The sequence below is a fragment of the Lycorma delicatula genome, chromosome 10 (assembly GCF_047948215.1).
Source record: "Lycorma delicatula isolate Av1 chromosome 10, ASM4794821v1, whole genome shotgun sequence".
NCBI lineage: Eukaryota > Metazoa > Arthropoda > Insecta > Hemiptera > Fulgoridae > Lycorma > Lycorma delicatula.
Genome location: NC_134464.1, coordinates 88,584,203 through 88,608,654, shown reverse-complemented (window position 1 = coordinate 88,608,654; position 24,452 = coordinate 88,584,203). Strand labels below are relative to the sequence as shown.

Here is a 24,452-nt window from a genome sequence, read left to right as displayed (position 1 = left end):
TAGGCCACATACTAAGGCATCCTGGAATAGTCACTTTAATATTGGAAGGACAGGTAGAAGGAAAAAATTGTGTAGGCAGGCCACATTTGGAGTATGTAAAACAAATTGTTGGGGATGTAGGATGTAGAGGGTATACTGAAATGAAACGACTAGCACTAGATAGGGAATCTTGGAGAGCTGCATCAAACCAGTCAAATGACTGAAGACAAAAAAAAAATGACTTTTTAAATATTGTTTAATGTTGTTTGATGATAACGACAACGATCAAAATGGCCATTTAAATTTAGATTTTAAGTAAAATTACTTATAAACTGATTATAAGCGTAATGTTTTTTCCACTTATTTAGCCTATAAAATTTAGTTTATTTTTCTTCATGTATTATTATTTAATATAATTATTAAGTGCTAAAATTGATTGGTAGGTGCTAGCAAAGTAGAAGTTTCTTTATATTCATTCGTTCATTATAAATAATCAAGATGTTATAATTAAATATATTTTTTCTCAGTTTCATTACGATCATTATATTAATAATTTATGAACGAAATGTTAATTAGTAGTATACTAAGAAAATAATTCAAATTAACGATGACAAAAACTTATGATGGAATGTATATTTATTTCTTGTATTATTATTTTATTTATATAGAATGCAACGATTGTATAATAAAAAGCTAATTGGAAATATGTATCCTACTCAACCTAGGAGTAATCGTGAAATAGAGAATAATGTATATGTGGTGGGATAGACATCCTTTCATTTGATAGTATATAACATCGCTTGCAGAACTAGTAAGTCATCAAACAACCGTCAACTACAGAACTATGTTGAAGTTAATAGTATTATGTTTAATGGTAGGAGGAGGTGTCTTAGGAGATGTAGATAAAAGTACGAGTTCAGTTATGCAAAATAATAGTCACGGTCAATCAACACGACAACAATTAGCAGTACACAACCAAGATAAAAGAGGACTTTTTGATGTCGGCAGCTATGGACACAGTTTCAGCCACCAGTCATCCGGCATAGACGAGCATAAAATTGGATTCCAAGAACATCTAATTTCCGATCAACATCAAATTTCATACCAACAATCCGTACCGCATCATGAAGTGACTAAAACGGTGACGTTAACCAAAGAAGTTCCAATACCTTATCCGGTGACAGTCGAGAAGAAAATACCGGTTCCAGTCGATCGACCGTATCCTGTACACGTACCGAAACCGTACCCGGTAACTGTCGAAAAACATATACCGGTTCCAGTTAAAGTATCGGTGCCGCATCCTTATCCGGTAGAAAAACCAGTACCTTATCCGGTTAAAGTTCCAGTCGACAGACCGTATCCGATACATATCCTGAAACCGTATACAGTTTATGTCGATAAACCGTATTCGGTAACAGTCGAAAAGAAAATTCCTGTACCTGTTAAAGTACCGGTCGAAAGACCGTATCCGGTTCAAGTACCGGTAGAAAAACCAGTACCTTATACTGTCGAGAAACCAGTACCATATCCGGTTAAAGTTCCAGTCGATAGACCGGTACTAGTTCATATACCAAAACCGTATCCAGTTTATATTTCTAAACCATATCCAGTTCCTTATTCAGTAAAAGATCATCATTCGTTACATCATGGCAGTTCATCTGGTGAAAGTCATCACACAGGACATCATTTCTAGCTTGTCAGGCTGATTTGTCTTCATCGTAAAACAAACATCAAAATGCATCTCATTCCATAATGTTTTGTAACATTATTTGTAATTTTCATAGTGTATATGTTTTACGCTGAAATAAAAGTATAATTATTTGTATTAAATTCTTCTTTTTTTGTTTTTATTTTTAGAATGTATCACTTTCATTCCATTAACATTGTAATATTAAATTAATTTAATATCATGTTATAATTACCCCTAAGTACTTCTGGAATAAAAGTAAGGGAAAAATGTTTCTAGAAAATTACAATTTTATTATTTAGAATTACATTATTAATAATAGAATATTGTTAATATAATATAGTATTATTATGTGATGTGATGAAGAATTGCCCACAGTTCGGAACAGGATTTGCAATCAATCTTAAAATAATTGACTCAGTCGTAGAATTTAAGTCTTACTCCCCCAGGATTTCAACCTTAACCCTAAAATCAGCCAATAAATTCTACACCATAATAAATGTGCATGCTCCCACCAATGACAAAAACAATCTTAAAAAAGATAGAGAAGAGATGGACAAATTCTGGGAACTTCTTGACCAAACTGCAAACAACATAAATAAGACCCACACGAAGATTTTAATAGGGGACTTTAATGCCCAACTTGGTAAAGAACGAAGATATCGTGATATTATCGGAAAATGGCCTGCCCAAAAGAAAACTAACAAGAACGGCCAAAGACTTGTCGAATTTTGCAGAAACCATAATATGATCTCAAAATCCACCTATTTTATGAGAAAACTAAACAAATTGAAGACTTGGAAACACCCAGATTGGAAAAAAGGAGAATGGCAACTGGATCATGTTTGCATGGACCGGAATTATCACAAGGAGATTTATAATGTAAAAGTCTTGAGAGGAACAGATACTGGATCGGACCATTACTTAATTAAAGTTAAAATAAAATTCACCCCGCATAAAAAGAAAAAATCTCAACCTAAAAACAAAAGAGCTTATGATCCACATAAATTAATAAACAATGCCATTATTGAAGAAACAACAAAAAAAATCAAATTAACTAATAATTTAAAAGAACTGACATCCCAACTGAAAGAAATAGCTGAAGAACTAGCCCCTATAAACCCAAGAAAAAAACACCAATGGTGGAATGAAGAATGTGACAAAGCAGTCAAAGACCGACACCGGGCTTGGATCAACCACCAAACCCAGAAAACTGAAGAATCTAACCATGAATTCACCAAACAAAGGAAAATAACTCAGAAAATTATAAGAGGAACCAAACGACAAGCCCAAAAAAACTTGATTCAGCAAATAGAAGAAAGTTCCAAGAAAACTAATTTCCGAGACTATTATAAAATTTTTGGTCAGGCTCTTCAAAGATATGAACCACCCACCCTTACGCTGAGAGGAAAAAAAGGAAATATGGCCCACACCAATAAAGAAAATGCTGAAATTTTGGCAGAAACCTTCAATAGACTCCTCAACTGTGACGACCCCCCAGAGCTTTTTGAGATTGACACTGAAACTCCAGTTAAAACTTCACCAGTAAATATCAACCCGCCAACAATTCAAGAAGTTCTCGCAGCCTTAAATGAAATAAAAAACTACAAAGCAAGCGGAGAAGACCAGCTTTTCGCAGAACTCTGGAAACACTCATCAGTTTATTCAGTCAAAACTTCCCTACATGTATGCCTCGTGAAAATATGGAACGAAGAAAAACTTCCAGAACACTGGACCACAGCCCTCATCCATCCATTACATAAAAAAGGGGATAAAACTAATCCTGAAAACTACAGAGGCATATCTCTCCTGGATTGCACACACAAAATCCTGTCGAGAATCATATACAACCGATGCAAAGACCAACTTGAACTGGAACTTGGGGAATACCAAGGGGGATTTAGGCCATGGAGAGGTTGCCCGGAGCAAATAATATCCCTAAAACTTATGATGGACTTATATAAAAGACGGAAAAAACAACTAATAATCACCTTCGTCGACTTTAAAAGGGCCTATGATTGTATACACCGACCATCCATGCTGAATATTCTGAGAAACCTGGGCCTTCACCCTAAACTCGTAAACATGATAAAATTAACTTTAACCAATACTCAGTCCAGAGTGAAATTCAGAGGTGAACTCTCTCAACCCTTCTACATAAAAACTGGATTGAGGCAAGGAGACGGCCTCTCACCACTCCTTTTTAACTGCGCCCTTGAATTTGTCATGAGAAAATGGTATGAAATAAATCCCAAAAATATAAAAATGGGTACTAAGAAAAACTCCATCACACTAAATTGCCTAGGATTTGCAGATGACCTCGCTCTTTTAGCAAATAATATTCAAGAAGCCAAAACACAAATCATGAGCCTTCAAAACCTAGCACAAAAGATTCATATCTCTTTCGAAAAAACTGAACTAATGGCCATAGATCCTCTGGTAATAGAGCACATTACGGTAAACAATCAGAAAATTAAAATAGTAAAACAATTTAAATATCTAGGGGAAATAATAACTTATAATTTAAATGAAAAAGTGACATGGCAAAACAGGACAAATAAAATGATTAAATCCCAAAAATTAACTTGGTCAACATATAACAAAAAATGCCTTTCTGCTAAAACAAAACTTAAACATTATAAAACTGTAGTACAGCCAGAAGTCACCTACGGAAGCGAGACCCTTTTCAGAATCACTCATAAAAACCGAATTGAAAAAATTCTGAAAATAGAGAGGAGAATTGTCAGAACGTGTATCAATAAAAAACACCAAAAAGAAGGCCAATGGTGGATTGTGCCAAATGAGGTGGTGTATCGAGAAATAGAGCCTGTTACTGATACTATGCGGAAAAAAAGAATCTCTTTCTTCGGTCATCTCATAAGGACACCGCAAACAAGACTGTCAAGAAATATCATTGAAAAGCTCTGGTTCCAAAAGCTAGAAGTAGGATGGATCAAAGAAATTAGAGAAGATATGAAAGAATTGGGAATTTCCCTGACTGACCTACAGAATAAAACTGGAAAAATTACAAAGCTAAAAGATAAAAGCATTAGATTTAAACAAAAGACAGACAAACGACAAAATACAACGAAGAGGGTGTTTACGGATGAAGAAAAGAAAGCAAGATCTGAACGGATGAAGAAATACTGGGCAGCTCGAAAGAGTAAAATAACACGCTTTTCTCAGAAAAGATTCAACTAAAATTGACTTAAGTGGTCCCATGTTGGCCGTAAAAGCATAATAATAATAATAATAATAATAGTATTATTATATATAACAGAATAGAATTATTATAGGCTTCAAAAGTTTACATTAATATTTTTCGTTAAATCTGGGATAAAAGAAAGATTACTGCGGTTGAAAGGCATACTATTTTATGTTTGGTTTAAAGTAAGTGTTATATTGCTAACAAACACGTAAAATTTTAATCAAAATTTGTAGAGATTGATCCTGAATAAAATGGTATGAATACGATTCACACAAGCGAAAAACAAGTTTATTAAAAACACAACATATATAACATATAAATAAAACAAACATTTTATTAAAATAAACAATAAAGAATTTAAAAAAAGGAAAAGTCTAAGAAAGCAATTAATTAGGCATCTTTAAAGCTAATTAATTTTATCTAAATCTGTTTGTAATAATAAGTATTTTGTATTGTATTTGAACATCCCAACCCCGTAGGGAAAGATACCCCTCCTGGTGGCGATTCTGGTCGCCACACCGACCCTGTTCATGGCTCTGATGGGCTTTACCGGAGGTCAGCCTACTGACCCACGTCACTGACTACATATTAGTCATCAGCTAGGTCTTAGTTTGGATGTCAGTGATGTAAACCCATCGGTAGACATTTACATCAGCGAGCTGTTTCTCAGGCTTTGCTTTCGCTAGAGTCTTCCTTCGGACATCTGAATTTAACAAAGTTAAATCCCATTTAACAAAATTATTTTACGCTAAACATAAAATAATGTGTTTTTCGACCACAATATTTTGTGTTTTATTCCAGATCCCTTGAAAACTACAAACAGTTCAGAGACTAAATACAGTTCAGGGATCTATTTTTTTCAAATTTTTTTAAGTAACATTTCATATAAACACTAAATTTACTCCTTAGTTTGGATCCCAAGAATTACAGTCAGGCTTAATTTTAACGAAAACGCGGAAATCCGGACTAAGTTCTTCGCCGACACGAACATTTAACGAAGCGTTTCCGCTTTGTGTGTTTATATGAACATTCTTTTATTATTTTCACCAGTAGAACGTGTCCTGAAAGATTTTTAGATTCGATCAATCATAGCATACATGTATAACAGTCACACTTTATAACATGCATATTGTAAATAATGGCCGTTACAGGTTTGTTTTCATTTATTTCTAAACGTTATTATGATAATTTAACGGATGAACATGAAATTTGTGAAATACTATTAGAATTACAATCGAATGGTGAGTTTATCGATAGTGCTAGTGATCTAGGTATTGAAATCCACGTAATTTCTCAGCTGCCGACAAGACTATAGAAGAAGATCAAGGTATTGTTTATAACGCAGTGACTTCAATCTCCCAAAGACATCATTTTTATACAAAAAAAGAAGATAAGGAAAGTCGAATCGACTGATGATGTTACAATGCAAATTCATTAAAAAAAACTCCTAGAAAAAACGTAAGACGACTGACGAAACAACCAAGATAAAGAGCCTCCGAAAAAACAAAGAAAGTCAAACCTTCTTTACCGTGGTCTGAGGTAACTTTTTAATATGTTATTTATCCACTTGACAATTCAGATTCTTGCATCAATATTGATATCCTAAATGCTGCAGAATATGCAACTTATTTTAACATTTTATTGAAATAATAGCAACTGAAACTAACAGGTATCATAATCGACTAATAGAAGTCATAAAATGTGCCCCCAATTCTACTTTTAGAAGCTGGACAAATACAAATGTAAATTATAATTAACTATATACATTTATATTTGAATTAACTTTTTTGGCCAGGAATAAAAAAATTCCATAAAAGAATACTGGTTAATTGATAAATTGTTACAAACTTTTCATGGCTAGAGCAATATATAAAAATTTACAATGCATGCTACATTTTTCTAATAATACATAACAGCCTGTTGGTGCTCATATTTTTAAAAATTTAACCATTCTCAAAGAACTAAAACAAAATCTTTCTATTGTTTTCTATTCACTCAAAGATTTACTTTTTCACTAGTGCTGGTCAAAGGGCATCTTGCTTACTAACCGTATATAAAAACAAAATGCTCTCGTTTTGCCATAAAAATCATCACCTCACAGAATATATCCGCAACTATCTAATCAGAACAGGGAAATAAACAAAAATGACAATTCACATTCACTCTTCAATACCGCAGATTTCTCTAAACATTCACCGCCTTCACAGGTTACTTCCGTAACTATTTAATCAGAATTGGAAGATAAACCAGTGACAACACACATTCACTCTTCAGTGTTGCAGATTACTCTTAATATTCACTACTGTTCAAATAGAGAGAACGATGGTAGACATTCTATGTTGCCTTTATTATGACATACCATAATTATGAATAACTGAGGGACAATATGCATGCTTATCAGATACCACAGCCGTGTTCCGTTTAAGCGTACTGACATGGCACACATTCACTTCCAATAAAGCCAAGTTTATAAAAAATAATGAAGAATGGATCGGTTCCTTCCCTTCTTCAGTGACACGAATATACCAGAATACATCAAGATGGTAAGCTTTTCGTTTCATTTCTTTTTTCAGTTTAGCCTTCGGAACCAACGTAAGGTATTATTTTAGAGGATGATTGAGGATAATGCGTAAGAATGTAAATGAAGAATATTCTCGTTGATGATTCCTGCCGTGGCGCGAGTGGTAGCATCTCGGCCTTTCATCCGGAGGTTTCAGGTTCGTATCCCGGTCAGGCATGGCAATTTCACACACGCTGTAAATCATTCATCTCATCGTCTGAAACAACATCTAACGTTGGTCCCGGAGGTCAAAAAAAAAAATGCCGACCATTCCTAAGATGTGTAATCTGAGATGCTGATTGAAACCCAATCACCAAATAACACCGATATACACGATCCAAGAAACCTTCAAATCAAACCGTTCAATTCAAATCCGTATAAAAGTAATTCTCTGTACTAGGACCCGAACCTTAGAACTCACGATTTCGGGATCAGCTGATTTGAGATTAGTTCACCACTAGACCTAGACCAACCCGGTGGGTTATTATGCCAAGTCTAGAAAAATGTTTTTGAGTTATGCGAGATACATACGTACGTACGTACAGACGTCACGCCGAAACTAGTCAAAATAGATGCAGGGATGGTTAAAATGGATATTTCCGTTGAAATTTTTCGTGATTACAATACTTTCTTTGCTTCGTACAAGGAAGCATTGATCATGGTTACCTCCACTCCAGGTAAAGTAGCAATAAAGACAAAAAAAAAGACTCAAAAGAATATAAAAATAAAAATTTGTAATCCTAGTGAGACTGAATCACGAAGGATTTTAATTAGCAATAAATCGGGAAATTGATGAATACATCACATAGTACACCCCAACTAATCGGATAGGAGTCAACGTAAAGTAACTGAAAAATTTTTGTAATCGAAGAACACATTTCCGTTGGAATATCTACTTTTCCTTTTTATCTTCTTCTTATGACTTAAAGTTAATGAAATGTAGTAGAAATAACAAAGATGGACCGCTGAATGTGAAAATAGGAGGAGAAAAGATTATGGAGGTAGAAGAATTTTGTTATTTGGGAAGTAAAATTACTAAAGATGGACGAAGCAGGAGCGATATAAAATGCCGAATAGCACAAGCTAAACGAGCCTTCAGTAAGAAATATAATTTGTTTACATCAAAAATTAATTTAAATGTCAGGAAAAGATTTTTGAAAGTGTATGTTTGGAGTGTCGCTTTATATGGAAGTGAAACTTGGACAATCGGAGTATCTGAGAAGAAAAGATTAGAAGCTTTTGAAATGTGGTGCTATAGGAGAATGTTAAAAATCAGATGGGTGGATAAAGTGACAAATGAAGAGGTATTGCGGCAAATAGATGAAGAAAGAAGCATTTGGAAAAATATAGTTAAAAGAAGAGACAGACTTATAGGCCACATACTAAGGCATCCTGGAATAGTCACTTTAATATTGGAAGGACAGGTAGAAGGAAAAAATTGTGTAGGCAGGCCACATTTGGAGTATGTAAAACAAATTGTTGGGGATGTAGGATGTAGAGGGTATACTGAAATGAAACGACTAGCACTAGATAGGGAATCTTGGAGAGCTGCATCAAACCAGTCAAATGACTGAAGACAAAAAAAAAATGACTTTTTAAATATTGTTTAATGTTGTTTGATGATAACGACAACGATCAAAATGGCCATTTAAATTTAGATTTTAAGTAAAATTACTTATAAACTGATTATAAGCGTAATGTTTTTTCCACTTATTTAGCCTATAAAATTTAGTTTATTTTTCTTCATGTATTATTATTTAATATAATTATTAAGTGCTAAAATTGATTGGTAGGTGCTAGCAAAGTAGAAGTTTCTTTATATTCATTCGTTCATTATAAATAATCAAGATGTTATAATTAAATATATTTTTTCTCAGTTTCATTACGATCATTATATTAATAATTTATGAACGAAATGTTAATTAGTAGTATACTAAGAAAATAATTCAAATTAACGATGACAAAAACTTATGATGGAATGTATATTTATTTCTTGTATTATTATTTTATTTATATAGAATGCAACGATTGTATAATAAAAAGCTAATTGGAAATATGTATCCTACTCAACCTAGGAGTAATCGTGAAATAGAGAATAATGCATATGTGGTGGGATAGACATCCTTTCATTTGATAGTATATAACATCGCTTGCAGAACTAGTAAGTCATCAAACAACCGTCAACTACAGAACTATGTTGAAGTTAATAGTATTATGTTTAATGGTAGGAGGAGGTGTCTTAGGAGACGTAGATAAAAGTACGAGTTCAGTTATGCAAAATAATAGTCACAGTCAATCAACACGACAACAATTAGCAGTACACAACCAAGATAAAAGAGGACTTTTTGATGTCGGCAGCTATGGACACAGTTTCAGCCACCAGTCATCCGGCATAGACGAGCATAAAATTGGATTCCAAGGACATCTAATTTCCGATCAACATCAAATTTCATACCAACAATCCGTACCGCATCATGAAGTGACTAAAACGGTGACGTTAACCAAAGAAGTTCCAGTACCTTATCCGGTGACAGTCGAGAAGAAAATACCGGTTCCAGTCGATCGACCGTATCCTGTACACGTACCGAAACCGTACCCGGTAACTGTCGAAAAACATATACCGGTTCCAGTTAAAGTACCGGTACCGCATCCTTATCCGGTAGAAAAACCAGTGCCTTACCCGGTTAAAGTTCCAGTCGACAAACCATATCCGGTACTCATCCCCAAACCGTATACAGTTTATGTCGATAAACCGTATCCGGTAACAGTCGAAAAGCAAATTCCTGTACCTGTTGAAGTACCGGTCGAAAGACCGTATCCGGTTCAAGTACCGGTAGAAAAACCAGTACCTTATACTGTCGAGAAACCAGTACCATATCCGGTTAAAGTTCCAGTCGATAGACCGGTACTAGTTCATATACCAAAACCGTATCCAGTTTATATTTCTAAGCCATATCCAGTTCCTTATTCAGTAAAAGATCATCATTCGTTACATCATGGCAGTTCATCTGGTGAAAGTCATCACACAGGAAATCATTTCTAGCTTGTCAGGCTGATTTGTCTTCATCGTAAAACAAACATCAAAATGTATCTCATTCCATAATGTTTTCTAACATTATTTGTAATTTTCATTGTGTATATTGTTTTACGCTGAAATAAATATAATTATTTGTATTAAATTCTTATTTTTTTGTTTTTATTTTTACCATATCCGGTTAAAGTTCCAGTCGATAGACCGGTACTAGTTCATATACCAAAACCGTATCCAGTTTATATTTCTAAGCCATATCCAGTTCCTTATTCAGTAAAAGATCATCATTCGTTACATCATGGCACTTCATCTGAGGAAACTTATCACACAAGACATCATTCTAGTTTATAAGACTGATTCGTTTTCATCAATCGAAATGCAACTTTTATAATTTTCATTGTGTATAGTTTTAATGCTGAAATATATGTAATTATTTATTTAAATTATTTGTTGTTTTTATTTTTTAAATTTATCACTTTCATTACATTAACATTTTAATCTCATTTTATAATTATTAATTATTTCTTATTTTGTACGATGGTGCTTTGATATACTTAATTGCAGTCGTTACATTGTTTTGTTAGTATATTTTTTTATACTCATACATCAACTGCATAAATAAGATTTATACTTCACTTAAAGATAGCTTAATAATATTTTGCAAAATGACTCCTTAAAATTAACAGAATTTAAAACATCTATTGCATATACCATAACCATACCAAATTGTTAAACCATATCCAGTTCCAATACCAATTAAAGGTCAATATAATCTTACTGAAAGGACATTTTTATCAGAAAGGAGAACATTTATAAATATTTTAGATGTCATTCTAGTTAATCGAAAAAATATTCAACTGAAACCTTATGAGAAATCCATTTCATTGTTTAATATAAATTTATTGTATAAGCCTTTGTTTAATGTAAATTAATATTTATTGAATTACACAACAATCTCTTTTTTTTGTTCTGATATATATATATATATAAAATTTATAATAAATTCTTATTAATTTTGATTATTCTATTTTATTTGTACTTTTTTTTTGAAAATGTACAAAGGCAATTTAATAATCTATAAGTTTATATATGTTAAAAATTTGTTACTTTTATACGAACTTGCGTTTACATAGTATTTTACTGCTGGAGGTACATTTTTAGTTCCTTTAAATTTTCTTAATATTTCCGGTTCTTATAAGTATTTGTTTAATGATTCACACACCCAAACAGAGAGAGAGAGAGAGATACACAGATATACAGATAATGTAGAATAGCTATTGTGATCCGTTGGTCGCTTGTTCAAATCCGGCCTGAAGGACCAAAAAATATGGTGAATTGTTCCTTGATTTTGAAGTCAGTAATTCATACTTATGATTAAGAAATAATTCAATGAATCTCTGGTTTATGTTTAACACTTTTTTCTTGTATTGAATATAAGATTGATAATTACGTATAATTTACTGTATTTTCATGTTAAACCTATGAATGCTAAATTTTGACTAACCTTAAACAATATCAGATTAAAAAATAAGTAAAATAAATGTTAGCTGGTAACAGAATTGTAACCTTCATATATTAAGGAATAAGAAGAAGGCAATTCAATTACGTAATAAAAAAAAAAAAATGATTTGAATCTGGATATTAATGATTTGATATTGATGAATTTAGTAATATACAGTTGTGGAATTCCCATTATGATTGCAATTGACTGAACCAAACGTGTCCAAAAAAGCCCAAAATAAAAAAAAAAATTATTATATAATACGAAAACATATATTAATATCAAATGAATGGATATCTTAAAAGATATATTAATTTTAAAAAGATGAGGAAATTTGAGAACGGCAAAAATCAAACATTTGAAGTATTATAATGTACGCTTAAACAAGTAAAAAAATATGTAAAGTAGCACATAATTTACTTTGAATTTTAATCTAATAATTTTCAACGTAGAGGAATGTTCTTTCAAAAGATCATGAAAAAAGTTTCTCTTACCTACGACAGACCTTTAGGAGAAAAATTTCAAGTATTTTGAAAATGAATCGATTTATTTTTTTAAATGTTGGAAATATGATTGGAACATCGGTTACAATCTAGTATTGATATTTAAAATTACAAAAAATAACGATATATATATATATATATATATATATATATATATATATATATATATATAGTAAGTAAATTATATATATATATATATAATTTACTTACTTATTTAATAAAAAAGTAAAAGTTTATATTAAAAAATAAATATTTAATTTTTTATTGACAAAGTATGTCAGATTAAGATTAGCAAAAATACGTAAAATATCCTTCATACTTTCACTAAAATTGATGTTCTTCATGCTATAGCAAAAAGCCTTTGTATAAATCTTTTACGATTTGTATTGATTAAAAGTGTTATTTTGTATAATTTTCATCTATATTGCCGTAATTATGTAATATCATAATTATGAATAATTGAGGGGTTATATGTATATCAGATATCACAACGGTAGTGAGTTTAAGCGAACTGACACGGTGTATATTCACTTCGAAAAATGCCAAATTTATGAAAAACAGTGAAGAATGAGTTGGTTTATTGCCTTTTTTACTAACATGAATATATCAGTCGTACATCAATATTCTAAGCCTAGCAAAATGCAAGCGATACAATATCTTCACACTACTTTCAAAGATAAAATTTCTGTTCACTGTCACTTATGTCACTCATTAGTGCACCTGGTGAAAATGATATGAAAAAAAAATCCACAGAAACTAAATACAATCGTAAGAATTTCGAAGTTTATTAAAAACAAAACGTACCAAAATGTGGAAAATTTTAATTGTTTATTAAACGAAAAAAAATTATCAGTATTTCAAAACAAATTAAATATTTTAGAAAATAAACATTTAAAATAAAAATGAAATAAAAAAAAATTTATCGGGCACCTTTAAAGCTAATTAAAAATTACCTTTATCTAAATCCGTTTGAAATTATCTATTTCATAAGTTGGCTGTTTCCAACAGCCAACAGCCAACTGTTTCCAACAATCAGGTGTTTGGAATTGCATTTAAACAGCAGGAATAAGTTCGTGTATGTCATCTAACAATGCCTAATATCTAATTCTTTTATATTGTAATATTGAAAATTTTGTTTCGTCTAATACCCGTTTTAAATCTGCCACGTTTTGATATCTAATGATTTTAATGAACTTGTTTTCTGTTTAGTTTTGTCAACTTTATTCATATCATTTTATTCAGAATCAATTCATTACAAGCTTTGTTTAAAACTACCGATGTAACGCAGTAATTTTATTTATATATAAATAAATGTAATAAACCTTACCGACAATTCGTCCGCAGTCTCTTTTCTAGTACTTTCGGTTATTCGATCACCGTCAGGAAAAGTTATTCTTCAATTTATATCATTAAAATTAAATTATTTATTTTTTGTCTTCAGTCATTTGACTGGATTGATGCAGCTCTCCAAGATTCCCTATCTAATGGTAGTCGTTTCATTTCAGTATACCCTCTACATACTACATCCCTAACAATTTGTTTTACATATTCAAACGTGGCCTGCCTACACAATTTTTCCCTTCTACCTGTCCTTCCAATATTAAAGCGACTATTCCAGGATGCCTTAGTATGTGGCCTATAATCTTTTCTCCTCCTATTTTCACATTCAGCGGTCCATCTTTGTTATTTCTACTACATTTCATTACTTTTGTTTTGTTCCTGTTTATTTTCACGCGATAGTTCTTGCGTAGGACTTCATCTATGCCGTTCATTGTTTCTTCTAAATTCTTTTTACTCCCGGCTAGAATTACTATATCATCAGCAAATCGTAGCATCTTTATCTTTTCACCTTGTACTGTTACTCCGAATCTAAGTTGTTCTTTAACATCATTAACTGCTAGTTCCATGTAAAGATTGAAAAGTAACGGAGATAGGGAACATCCTTGTCGGACTCCCTTTCTTATTACGGCTTCTTTCTTATGTTCTTCAATTGTTACTGCTGCTGTTTGGTTCCTGTACATGTTAGCAATTGTTCTTCTATCTCTGTATTTGAACCCTAATTTTTTTAAAATGCTGAACATTTTATTCCAATCTACGTTATCGAATGCCTTTTCTAGGTCTATAAACGCCAAGTATGTCGGTTTGTTTTTGTTTAATCTTCCTTCTACTATTAATCTGAGGCCTAAAATTGCTTCCCTTGTCCCTATACTTTTCCTGAAACCAAATTGGTCTTCTCCTAACACTTCCTCCACTCTTCTGTATAGAATTCTAGTTAAGATTTTTGATGCATGACTAGTTAAACTAATTGTTCTGTATTCTTCACATTTATCTGCCCCTGCTTTCTTTGGTATCATGACTATAACACTTTTTTTGAAGTCTGACGGAAATTCCCCTTTTTCATAAATATTACACACCAGTTTGTATAATCTATCAATCGCTTCCTCACTTGCACTGCGCAGTAATTCTACAGGTATTCCGTCTATGCCAGGAGCCTTTCTGCCATTTAAATCTTTTAATGCTCTCTTAAATTCAGATCTCAGTATTGCTTCTCCCATTTCATCCTCCTCAACTTCCTCTTCTTCCTCTATAACACCATTTTCTATAACACCAATTCATTTCCTCCGTATAACTCTTCAATATATTCCACCCATCTATCGACTTTACCTTTCGTATTATATATCGGTGTACCATCTTTGTTTAACACATTATTAGATTTTTAATTTATGTACCAAAATTTTCCTTAACTTTCCTGTATGCTCCGTCTATTTTACCAATGTTCATTTCTCTTTCCACTTCTGAACACTTTTCTTTAATCCACTCTTCTTTCGACAGTTTGCACTTCCTGTTTATAGCATTTCTTAATTGCCGATAGTTCCTTTTACTTTCTTCATCACTAGCATTCTTATATTTTCTTCGTTCATCCATCAGCTGCAATATATCGTCTGAAACCCAAGGTTTTCTACCAGTTCTCTTTATTTCACCTAAGTTTGCTTCTGCTGATTTAAGAATTTCCTTTTTATACTAAGGAAGGGGTCACCAGAAAAGTAAAAAATTAAATTATATAAAAAGTAAATTTAATATCACAACTGGTCATCATAATATAAATTTAGTCATGTCTGTTATGTATGTAGATCACAACTGAATTATTGGTAAGGTTATATTTCATTTATTTATATACAAATAAAATTAAATTCCAACTGTGCCACGTTTAAAAAACTTAGCGGTTATTTTATCCCAAACATAAAATAGTATGTGTTTCAACCGCAATAATTTGTGTATTATATCGCAGATTTCTCGAAAACTACTGAAAATACAGTTCTGGGACATACGTTTTCAAATTTTTCATGTTAGATTTCATATAAAATCATTAAATTTATCGCTATATTTGGATCTCAAAAATTACAATCTGGCTTAATTTTACCGAAGGCGTTTATAAAAATTTCTTCAACATCTCTGAATGTTGTTTGTTATATTCTTCGTGAATCACTCTGTATAAAAACATGTTTTAGTTAATCTTTTGAATGCACATAATAAGAAATTATTACTGGCATTTCGACTTAAATAATCGAATACGTTTAGAAGAATGTGTATTTATTTATAGAATTCTGTTAATGAAATTTGATAACAATAATTTAATTTTCGTTACATTATTATTAATAAACAAAAAGATAAATAAGAGGGGGCATACCAGTACAAATAATTATTTATATCGATCTGAGAATATAAACCTGTTCTATTAGCAAAGTCTTCGAAGACAGTAAAGCGGTATAATCTTATGTTGCTGAATCTTTTATTAGAATTATGAATTTATAGCTGTTAAACATTTTATATAATAATCCAACGATTATGAATACACAAGTTTCGATTGCACTTGAGCTAATAAACTGTAAATTTATTAAAAAATTTGATTATATTTTTTAACGGTAAAAATACTTTTTTACCTTCTTACAAAGTTGAACAGTAATTAAATAATAAAAGTAAATCGTCAGATGAAATTTTTAACTATCTTTTTAACAACATGGAACCTTTCTTTCTTTTTCCTGTTTAGCCGCCGGTAACTACGTTTAGATAATTCTTCAGAGTATGAATGAGGATGATATGTATGAGTGTGAATGAAGTGTAGTCTTTTGTACATTCTCAGTTCGACCGTTCCTGAGATGTGTGGTTAATTGAAACCCAACCACCAAAGAACACCGGTATCCACGATCTAGTATTCCTATCAGTGTAAAAATAACTGGCTTTACTAGGACTTGAACGCTGTAACTCTCGACTTCCAAATCAGCTAATTTGGGAAGACGCGTTAACCACTAGACCAACCCGGTGGGTTAGAACAACATGGAACCTGATTAACTCAAACATTACATTAAATTTTTATTATATAAATTCATTTAGTAATAAATTCATTTGAGTGTACACCATCCATTCGGAAATAAATCGATGTACATTTTTGAGTTCAACAATTTCAGGAACGAAAGAAATATTCGTTTAATATATCAAAATTACCACTTTTGTGAATATTTTTTTTAACAAAAAAAAAAGCCCAATTAAACGATTTTCCATTAAATTAAACCAACATAACTTTAGGTGTGTGATGTGCTTTCTTAAAAATTACATTTTGAGATTTCCATAATCGGGAGTTGTGAACATTAACATATCCATTAAGGTGAAAAATTATTTCGCTTCATCGGTAAAAACTCACAGTATTTAAAAGTAATTCGATTTCACTAATTTTATCAAAAGTTTCAACAAATGAACTGGAAACGTTTTTCTGTATCAGATTATATGAATTTTGTATTCTAATGCAATCTTTGACGTAGATCTCTGCGAATTGTTTTTTTTTTTTTTAATGAGCGTTTCAAAGTATCGACAAGCGATGGATTTATTAGGTCGTTTGATCGACTTCTTGACTGCAGAATTGTGAAATTCGTCCAATGTATTTTCTGGTAAGTGGTTGCTTTCCATACGACTTCCGTTTGAAAACAGATCCTGTTTCTTTGAATAGATTGAAACAGAGTTGTATATTTTTTTCATTTGGTGGCTCATTTTCATATGTACGTTGAACTAAAATAATTGACTTCAGCTCAGCACGTCACTAAACACGTTGCCCTTTTTCTGGAACAGAATACATAGTGAACAAACTGCTGAATTAAATTTTTCTTCTTCTCAATAAAAAGGGCTCACTTCATGTCCTAGATGTAAAGCCGTTGCCGGCCTCCGTGGCACGAGTAATAGCGTCTTGGCCAATCATCGGGAAATTCCGTGTTCGAATCCCGATCAGGATGGCATTTTCACACGCTAAAAAATTGCCGTTTTATCTTATTTTCTGAAGCGATACTTACAGTAATCCCGGAGCAAAACATAAATTTGAAGCTATTGGACGGTCTACTTCTACGAATAACCATTAAAGGTTTACTAGTAGTATACTCGTTTGTAAAATTAGACACTTAAAACGAAAGAAAATAAACGGTAAAGGATTCTGTGGAATCAAATATAAAAGTATTTATATTTGATTTATATTTTGTATAATATGTTAGAAGTTACAGAAATTTTTGCTTTGTAAAAAGTAAAGTTATAAGTAATGGAAAAAGCAAAGTAGACAAAAAGCGACTAAGGTGGAAATCAAGGACGATTGTCTTTGAAAGAATAACCTTAATATGAAAACATATATTTCTTGTACTGGATATGTTTCATTAAAATTTTTTATATGGAAAAACCTTTTGATGGGAACAATAGAAAAATCACAAAGGATAGTGGGGTTTTTAAAATAAGGTGATACAAAAGGAAAACAGGATTCATCCTGTTTTCCAACAGGATGAATTGATAAAATACAAGTGGGTCTTATAATAAATAGATGTGAATTGACATCTGTGACAGAATTTTGTAAAGATGAATTAGGTTAGTAAGATATCAAAAAAGGCACTGAGGTTAATTCAATTTGTTTACAGATAATTTAATTTTAATTAACTTAGCATACAGGAATGATGAGAAATTAAAATAAAGTAGTATATTAGTATTAGAAAACACGGCTAATTATAAGGATATATAACATAATTATAAATATTTAAGTTAGAAGATACCAGTACAAAACCAGATAGAACCGGAACTGCCATCAAATCAATAAATTACTGATTATAAAGAAAAAAATTATTATTTAATTCTTTTTCTTTTAATTATTATTATTATTAATGCCTTTTACTTAGGTTGCATGTAAAGATTATATAATGCAACACTTATTATAAAAATATGTTCTGCTCCACCCGTTTATTAACATGAAGTATTGTGTAAATATAATTGTAGTGGGGTACGCTTCCTTTTATTTCATAGTATTTAAGATCAACTGCAAGCGTCAGTAAAGCATCAGAGAATTGTTGGCTACCGAAGAAGTATGTTCAAGTTTATAGTGTTGTATTTTTTTATATCGGGAGGTGTACTGGGGGATGATGATAAAAATAAGGGAACAGTGAATGAAAACAGCAATTACGTTCAATCATCACAACAAGTAATACAAAAGCAAGATGAAAAGAACCAAGGTAAACGTGAAATTTTTCATACCGGCAGTTTCGGCCAAGAATCATCCGGCACTGACGAGCATCATTTTGGGTTTGAAGGACATCACATTTCCAACGACCATCACGTCTCACATCAACAATTCGTTTTGCATCATGAGGAAGGACAACACAACTCTCACGATCATCAAATTTCTCACCACATTACACCGCATCATGAGGTAACTAAAACGGTGATATTAACCAAAGAAGTACCTTATCCGGTCACTGTTGAGAAAAAAGTACCAGTTCCAGTCGATCGACCGTACCCGGTACATATATCAAAACCATATCCAGTACCGGTCGAAAAACACGTCCCTGTTCCAGTTAAAGTACCGGTACCACACCCTTATCCGGTAGAAAAACAAGTTCCTTATCCGGTTAAAGTTCCAGTCGATAGACCTGTACCGGTCCATATAATAAAACCATATCCCGTTCATATTGTTAAGCCGTACCCAGTACCGGTCGAAAAGAAAATTCCTGTACCTGTTAAAGTACCGGTGGAAAGACCGTATCCAGTACATATACCGGTAGAAAAACAGGTCCCTTATCCGGTTGAAAAACTAGTACCGTATCCGGTTAAAGTTCCAGTCGATAGACCTGTACCGATACATATAATAAAACCGTATCCAGTCTATATTTCTAAACCTTATCCGGTTCCATATCCGGTTAAAGATCATCAATCGTTACATCAGGATAATATTTCATTGGATGGACATCATCACACAGGACATCATTTCTAGTGTTTGAAATTCATTTCATTTTCATGAATTTTAACTGAAATTTATCAAAATGAATCTTATCAAGTAATATTTTGTAATATTGTTTTTAATGTATATATTATTAAGTTTTCTTACACTGAAATAATAAAATTTGTATAAAATTATGAAACGTTTAATTTTTATTTTCTTAATGTAATTTTATTTATTTAATATTACTTGCCGTATTTGTATAAAAAAATTTTAAATCTATCTTAAATTTCCAAAAAGAAAATATACGTTTAGGTTTACTTTGCTATTTATCGTTATTTTTATTAATAATGTTATTCACGCTGTTCATCGTATTCCTTCCAATGGAAAAAAGAGACCTCCAAAGTTTTGGTGCAGTTTCATTCAAGAATTAAAAGATACGAATGGCTTAAAAAAATTCAGAAAAATCAACTCTTTCTTGTAAAACAATTACATTTTTCAAGATGGAACTTGTGTAAACTGGAATCTTAGTACGAAAACCGGCTGATAAGATATCTTAGCGGTACCCTACATTGTACAATTATTTGAAAATATTAAAATTTCTTGCTAATAGTACTTACTTATTTTATGAAAATATATAAATAAAAATAAAATAAACAATTATTATTATTGTTAAAGAAAATATGGTTAAATAACATTCCTAAACGTCAACAAATATAAAATATTTATATTCTTAATTTTTTTAATTGATTTAATCATTTTTTATTAATACTAATTAATTAACTTCACCTTATCGTATTTTTAATAATAAATTTAGAGAAAATGGAAACTTCTTTAGACAATTGCTTCCTACGACAATTTGAATCAGATGTCGTGAGAACATAATTCCTAATATTTCTGAAACTGTTATTGGTTAAATGAATTGTATTTATTACTTCCTTGTACAAAGTAAAGAAATTATTGTGATCGCGAAAAATTTTGGTCTTCAGATTTCAACGAAAATATCCATTTTGACCATCTCTGAATCCATTTTAAATAGTTCGGCGTGACATCTATTAACCTGAAGTAAATCATCAAGTACATACATCCGTACGTAGTATGTGCGAATGTATCTTGCAAAAATCAAAACGATTAGCCGTAGGATGTTGAAATTTTGGATTTAGCACTGTTGTAACATCTAATTGTTCACCTCCTTTTTTGATTGCGATCAAAATTAAAATTAAAATTTTAATTAATTATATAATTGGATCTTAAAGGGAAGGCACATTGGTTCGAATCAGACTTCTCCTCCAGAATCATCTCCTTTTGTTTTTTTTTTAATTTTACTGATTTTTTTTAATTTAATTTTTCAATTAAAAATATTGATTAAATAATTTTAAAAAAATTAATAATAAATAAATTTAATAATTTAAAAATTACAATAAATAATAATTCAATGAAATAAAAAAAAAATAAAAAATATTAGTGAAATAAAATTATGTGTACTTATAAAAATATGTAAATGTAATTTAATAAACATTACATGTGTTTATATGTAATAGATTTGGTGAAACATCTGATTATTTAATATTAATTGAACATTGTAATTTAGAATCGTATTATATTTGGATTTTTTAGTTCAATTTCAATTTAATTTCGTTTAATTATTCTGGAATTTCTGTTTAATTTTATCTATATTAAAGTTAACTACACATTGACTGAAAAATAGGCCCTCACAAGAACAACATATACACTGATGCATACATGCCCGATCTTTAATAAACTGCAAAAAGTTCTTGTCTTTTAGTTCATTACTCCTCTTATACTGTCGGACAATATTCTCCATAAGTCGGAGTTGGTCATTTCGTTTATTTTTTGTTACCAATCATGTAATCGTTCTTGGGTTTGATAATTCTTTTGATGTTAATTTGTGTTCATGTTTTCTAGTTTTAAAATTTTCTCTCTCTTTATATTCATCATCCTCTCTTAATCTTTTCATTCTTTCCTCGGTCTTAACGTTTTCTTCCTCTTTATATTTATCATCTTCTCTTAATGTTTTTCTTTTTTTGGTTTTAATATGTTCTTCCTCTTTACATTTATCATGTCTTAACTTTTTTATTCTTCCCTTTTTCTTAAAATTTTCTTCCCCTTCATATTCATCTTCTTGTCGTTTTTTAAGATATATTTCTTCATGAGATATTATATTACTTCCTTTTCTTGTACGATTGTTTCTTTGTCATTTTTGATTATTCACCAAATAATCCAATAATAGATACTGAATATTTTACATTGTAAGGTCGAAATTAACATTTGTAACCAGCGTACAGGACTTCACTAAACGGAATAGTTTAATTATTATTAATTTTTTTTATACGACGTACCAGAAATCTAAAACTTTTGTTAAACAGCAACTTACGAAGATACGAATAATACTGATCTGTAATACGAATAATAAAGGGACTTTTACTCTATCCCAATATTTCATGAATTAATAATTGCATAAATATTTGATGTTAAAAAAAATAATATTTCAGCAATAGTGCAACTTTACACTTTATTAAAGAATTTGTGGATCCTATCTCCTTTTCAAATGAAATATATATAATTGCGGAGGGATTTTGTCTGGGCTAACGCGGGTTTTTATTTTGTTAAAAACGGATTCAAATATTTGTTCTCCTTTTAGAGTAAGCGCGAACGGAGTGCCAATATTCGTTCTCTACAGAATTTCGAAACTGTTAGAGCCCACGTTCCCTGACCGACTCAACGTGGGACGTCCCGGCGGATGCCAACATCCCCGGACGCTACCTTCCCGCTCCAGATCGCCCATGATGGCCGAGGTTCGACCACCCTATCCGGCGGACTCAGCACAGGAGCCGGACCGGCATGGCATTGCTCGGGTAGAACCTCATCGCCCGCGCCGGTGAAAGACGACCGACGCCGACCCGACCCTGCGGGGCTCGGGGAGCCACCGGTCCCCGTAGCAGAGGGACTCAACTGCCGCTGAAGGGAAGCCCGAACTGATTTAAATAGTAGAGCCGCAACTCCAAGACTACAACCGAGTCGACTTCCCTGAAGACCAGCTTCCGGATCCAACAACTCCTCTAACGCAAAGCGGCCCTTTTCAGGGCCACCACTCCAGAAAACTCAAACAGCCCTTTTCAGGGCTACCATAAGATTTTAGGGTGCCACGTGCCGTCGAAGCCCATTCAAAGACAATATATATATATATATATATATATATATATATATATATATATATATTTCAATGATTAGTTATTTTTTCCAGTCATTTAAAATACACTGTTTATAAAATATTAGTTTTGTCATGACTGGATATGAATATCAGAAAATTAAACTACAGTTAAAAAGTTTTGTAAAGATCGGTTTAGTAGTTTTCGTTGATATTTGTCGTAAAATTTTTCCTATAAAACATTGCTAGAGTACTAGATAAAAAAATGAATATTAATTTAAAAAAAAAAACTTTAACATGTGCATATTATGTTTTACAATAATAAGAAAATAATGTTGCTTGATATTAGAAATAATTTTTTTTTTTGTAGAAAAATGTACGTTTATGTCATTCTGTAAATTTTATTGATTAATAAATGCTTACATGGTTTTACTTATTTCGATTTTTCTACTACGAATAAACGGAAGAAACGAAAAAAATTCCATTACAAAACCTACAACCAACCAAAAAAAAAGATTTTTCGGTGTAGAGGTGAATTATGAAAGTTTCTTATATTAGAAGAAAATAAACCAGAACGGTTTTAAAAAATACAAGTCATGTTTTTTTTAACTTTAGACGGCTCCCACCCTCAATATTGCGCCTAAAGTACAATGCATTACTGCTGTGCCTAGGAACACAAAAAAATTCTGTTAAAATATGTGCAATAAATAGTTTTAAATACATATCTAGCATTACAAAACCAAGATGAAAAGAAACAAGATAAACGTGGACTTTTGATATCAACAACCACGGGCAAAATTTCGGCCTCGAATCACCCGGATATATAACCATCTCACCTATCATTAACAATTCTTATCGGTTCATGAACGACATCATATCTCTCAAAACAGTGACATTAACCAAAGAAGTTCTAGTACCTTACTCGGTGACAGTAGAAAAGAAAGTACCAGCTGCAGTCGATCGAATATATCCTGTACACCTATCGAAATCATACCCGGTAACTGTGGAAAAACACATACCGGTTCCAGTTAAGGTAAGAGTACCGCATCCTTATACGGTAGAAAAACCAGTGCCATATCCAGTTAAAGTTCCAGTAGATCGACCATAACCGGTACACGTCCGGAAACCACATAAATTTTACGTCGATAAACCGTATCCAATAACATTGGAAAAGAAAACTCCTGTACCAATTAAAGTGGCAGTTGATAGAACACATCCTGTCCGTGTAACTGTAGAGAAACCATTTCCTTATCCTGTAGAAAAACCTGTACCATATCTAAAGTTCCAGTCGATAGACCAGCCACACTACATGTATCAAAACAATATCCAGTTTATATCTATAAACCATATCCGATATCATATCCAGTAAAGATCATCACTCGTTAGTTATATCATGGCAATTCATTTGATGAACATCATGATTTATAATTTTTTGATATCTCATTCAAATGGAGAATGAAGTTGAATGAAGTTCTTGCATTTTTACATTTTATTATTGAATAAACTGTTTAACAGTTAACGTAAAATGAAACAAAAACACATGCGAGGTTTTATCAAGGGCAACTTACTTATATCATAAT

At 31.7% G+C, this 24,452-nt stretch overlaps 1 protein-coding gene across 1 annotated transcript; it reads left to right on the top strand.

Moving 5' to 3' along the window:
* Positions 1-823: 823 nt before the first annotated feature.
* LOC142330903 (uncharacterized) lies at positions 824-23,980 on the top strand. Its single transcript, XM_075376371.1, has 5 exons — positions 824-1,526; positions 10,026-10,373; positions 19,291-19,682; positions 23,243-23,258; positions 23,763-23,980. The coding sequence occupies exons 1-5, from the start codon at positions 824-826 to the stop codon at positions 23,978-23,980; spliced, it is 1,677 nt and encodes a 558-aa protein (XP_075232486.1).
* Positions 23,981-24,452: the final 472 nt, after the last annotated feature.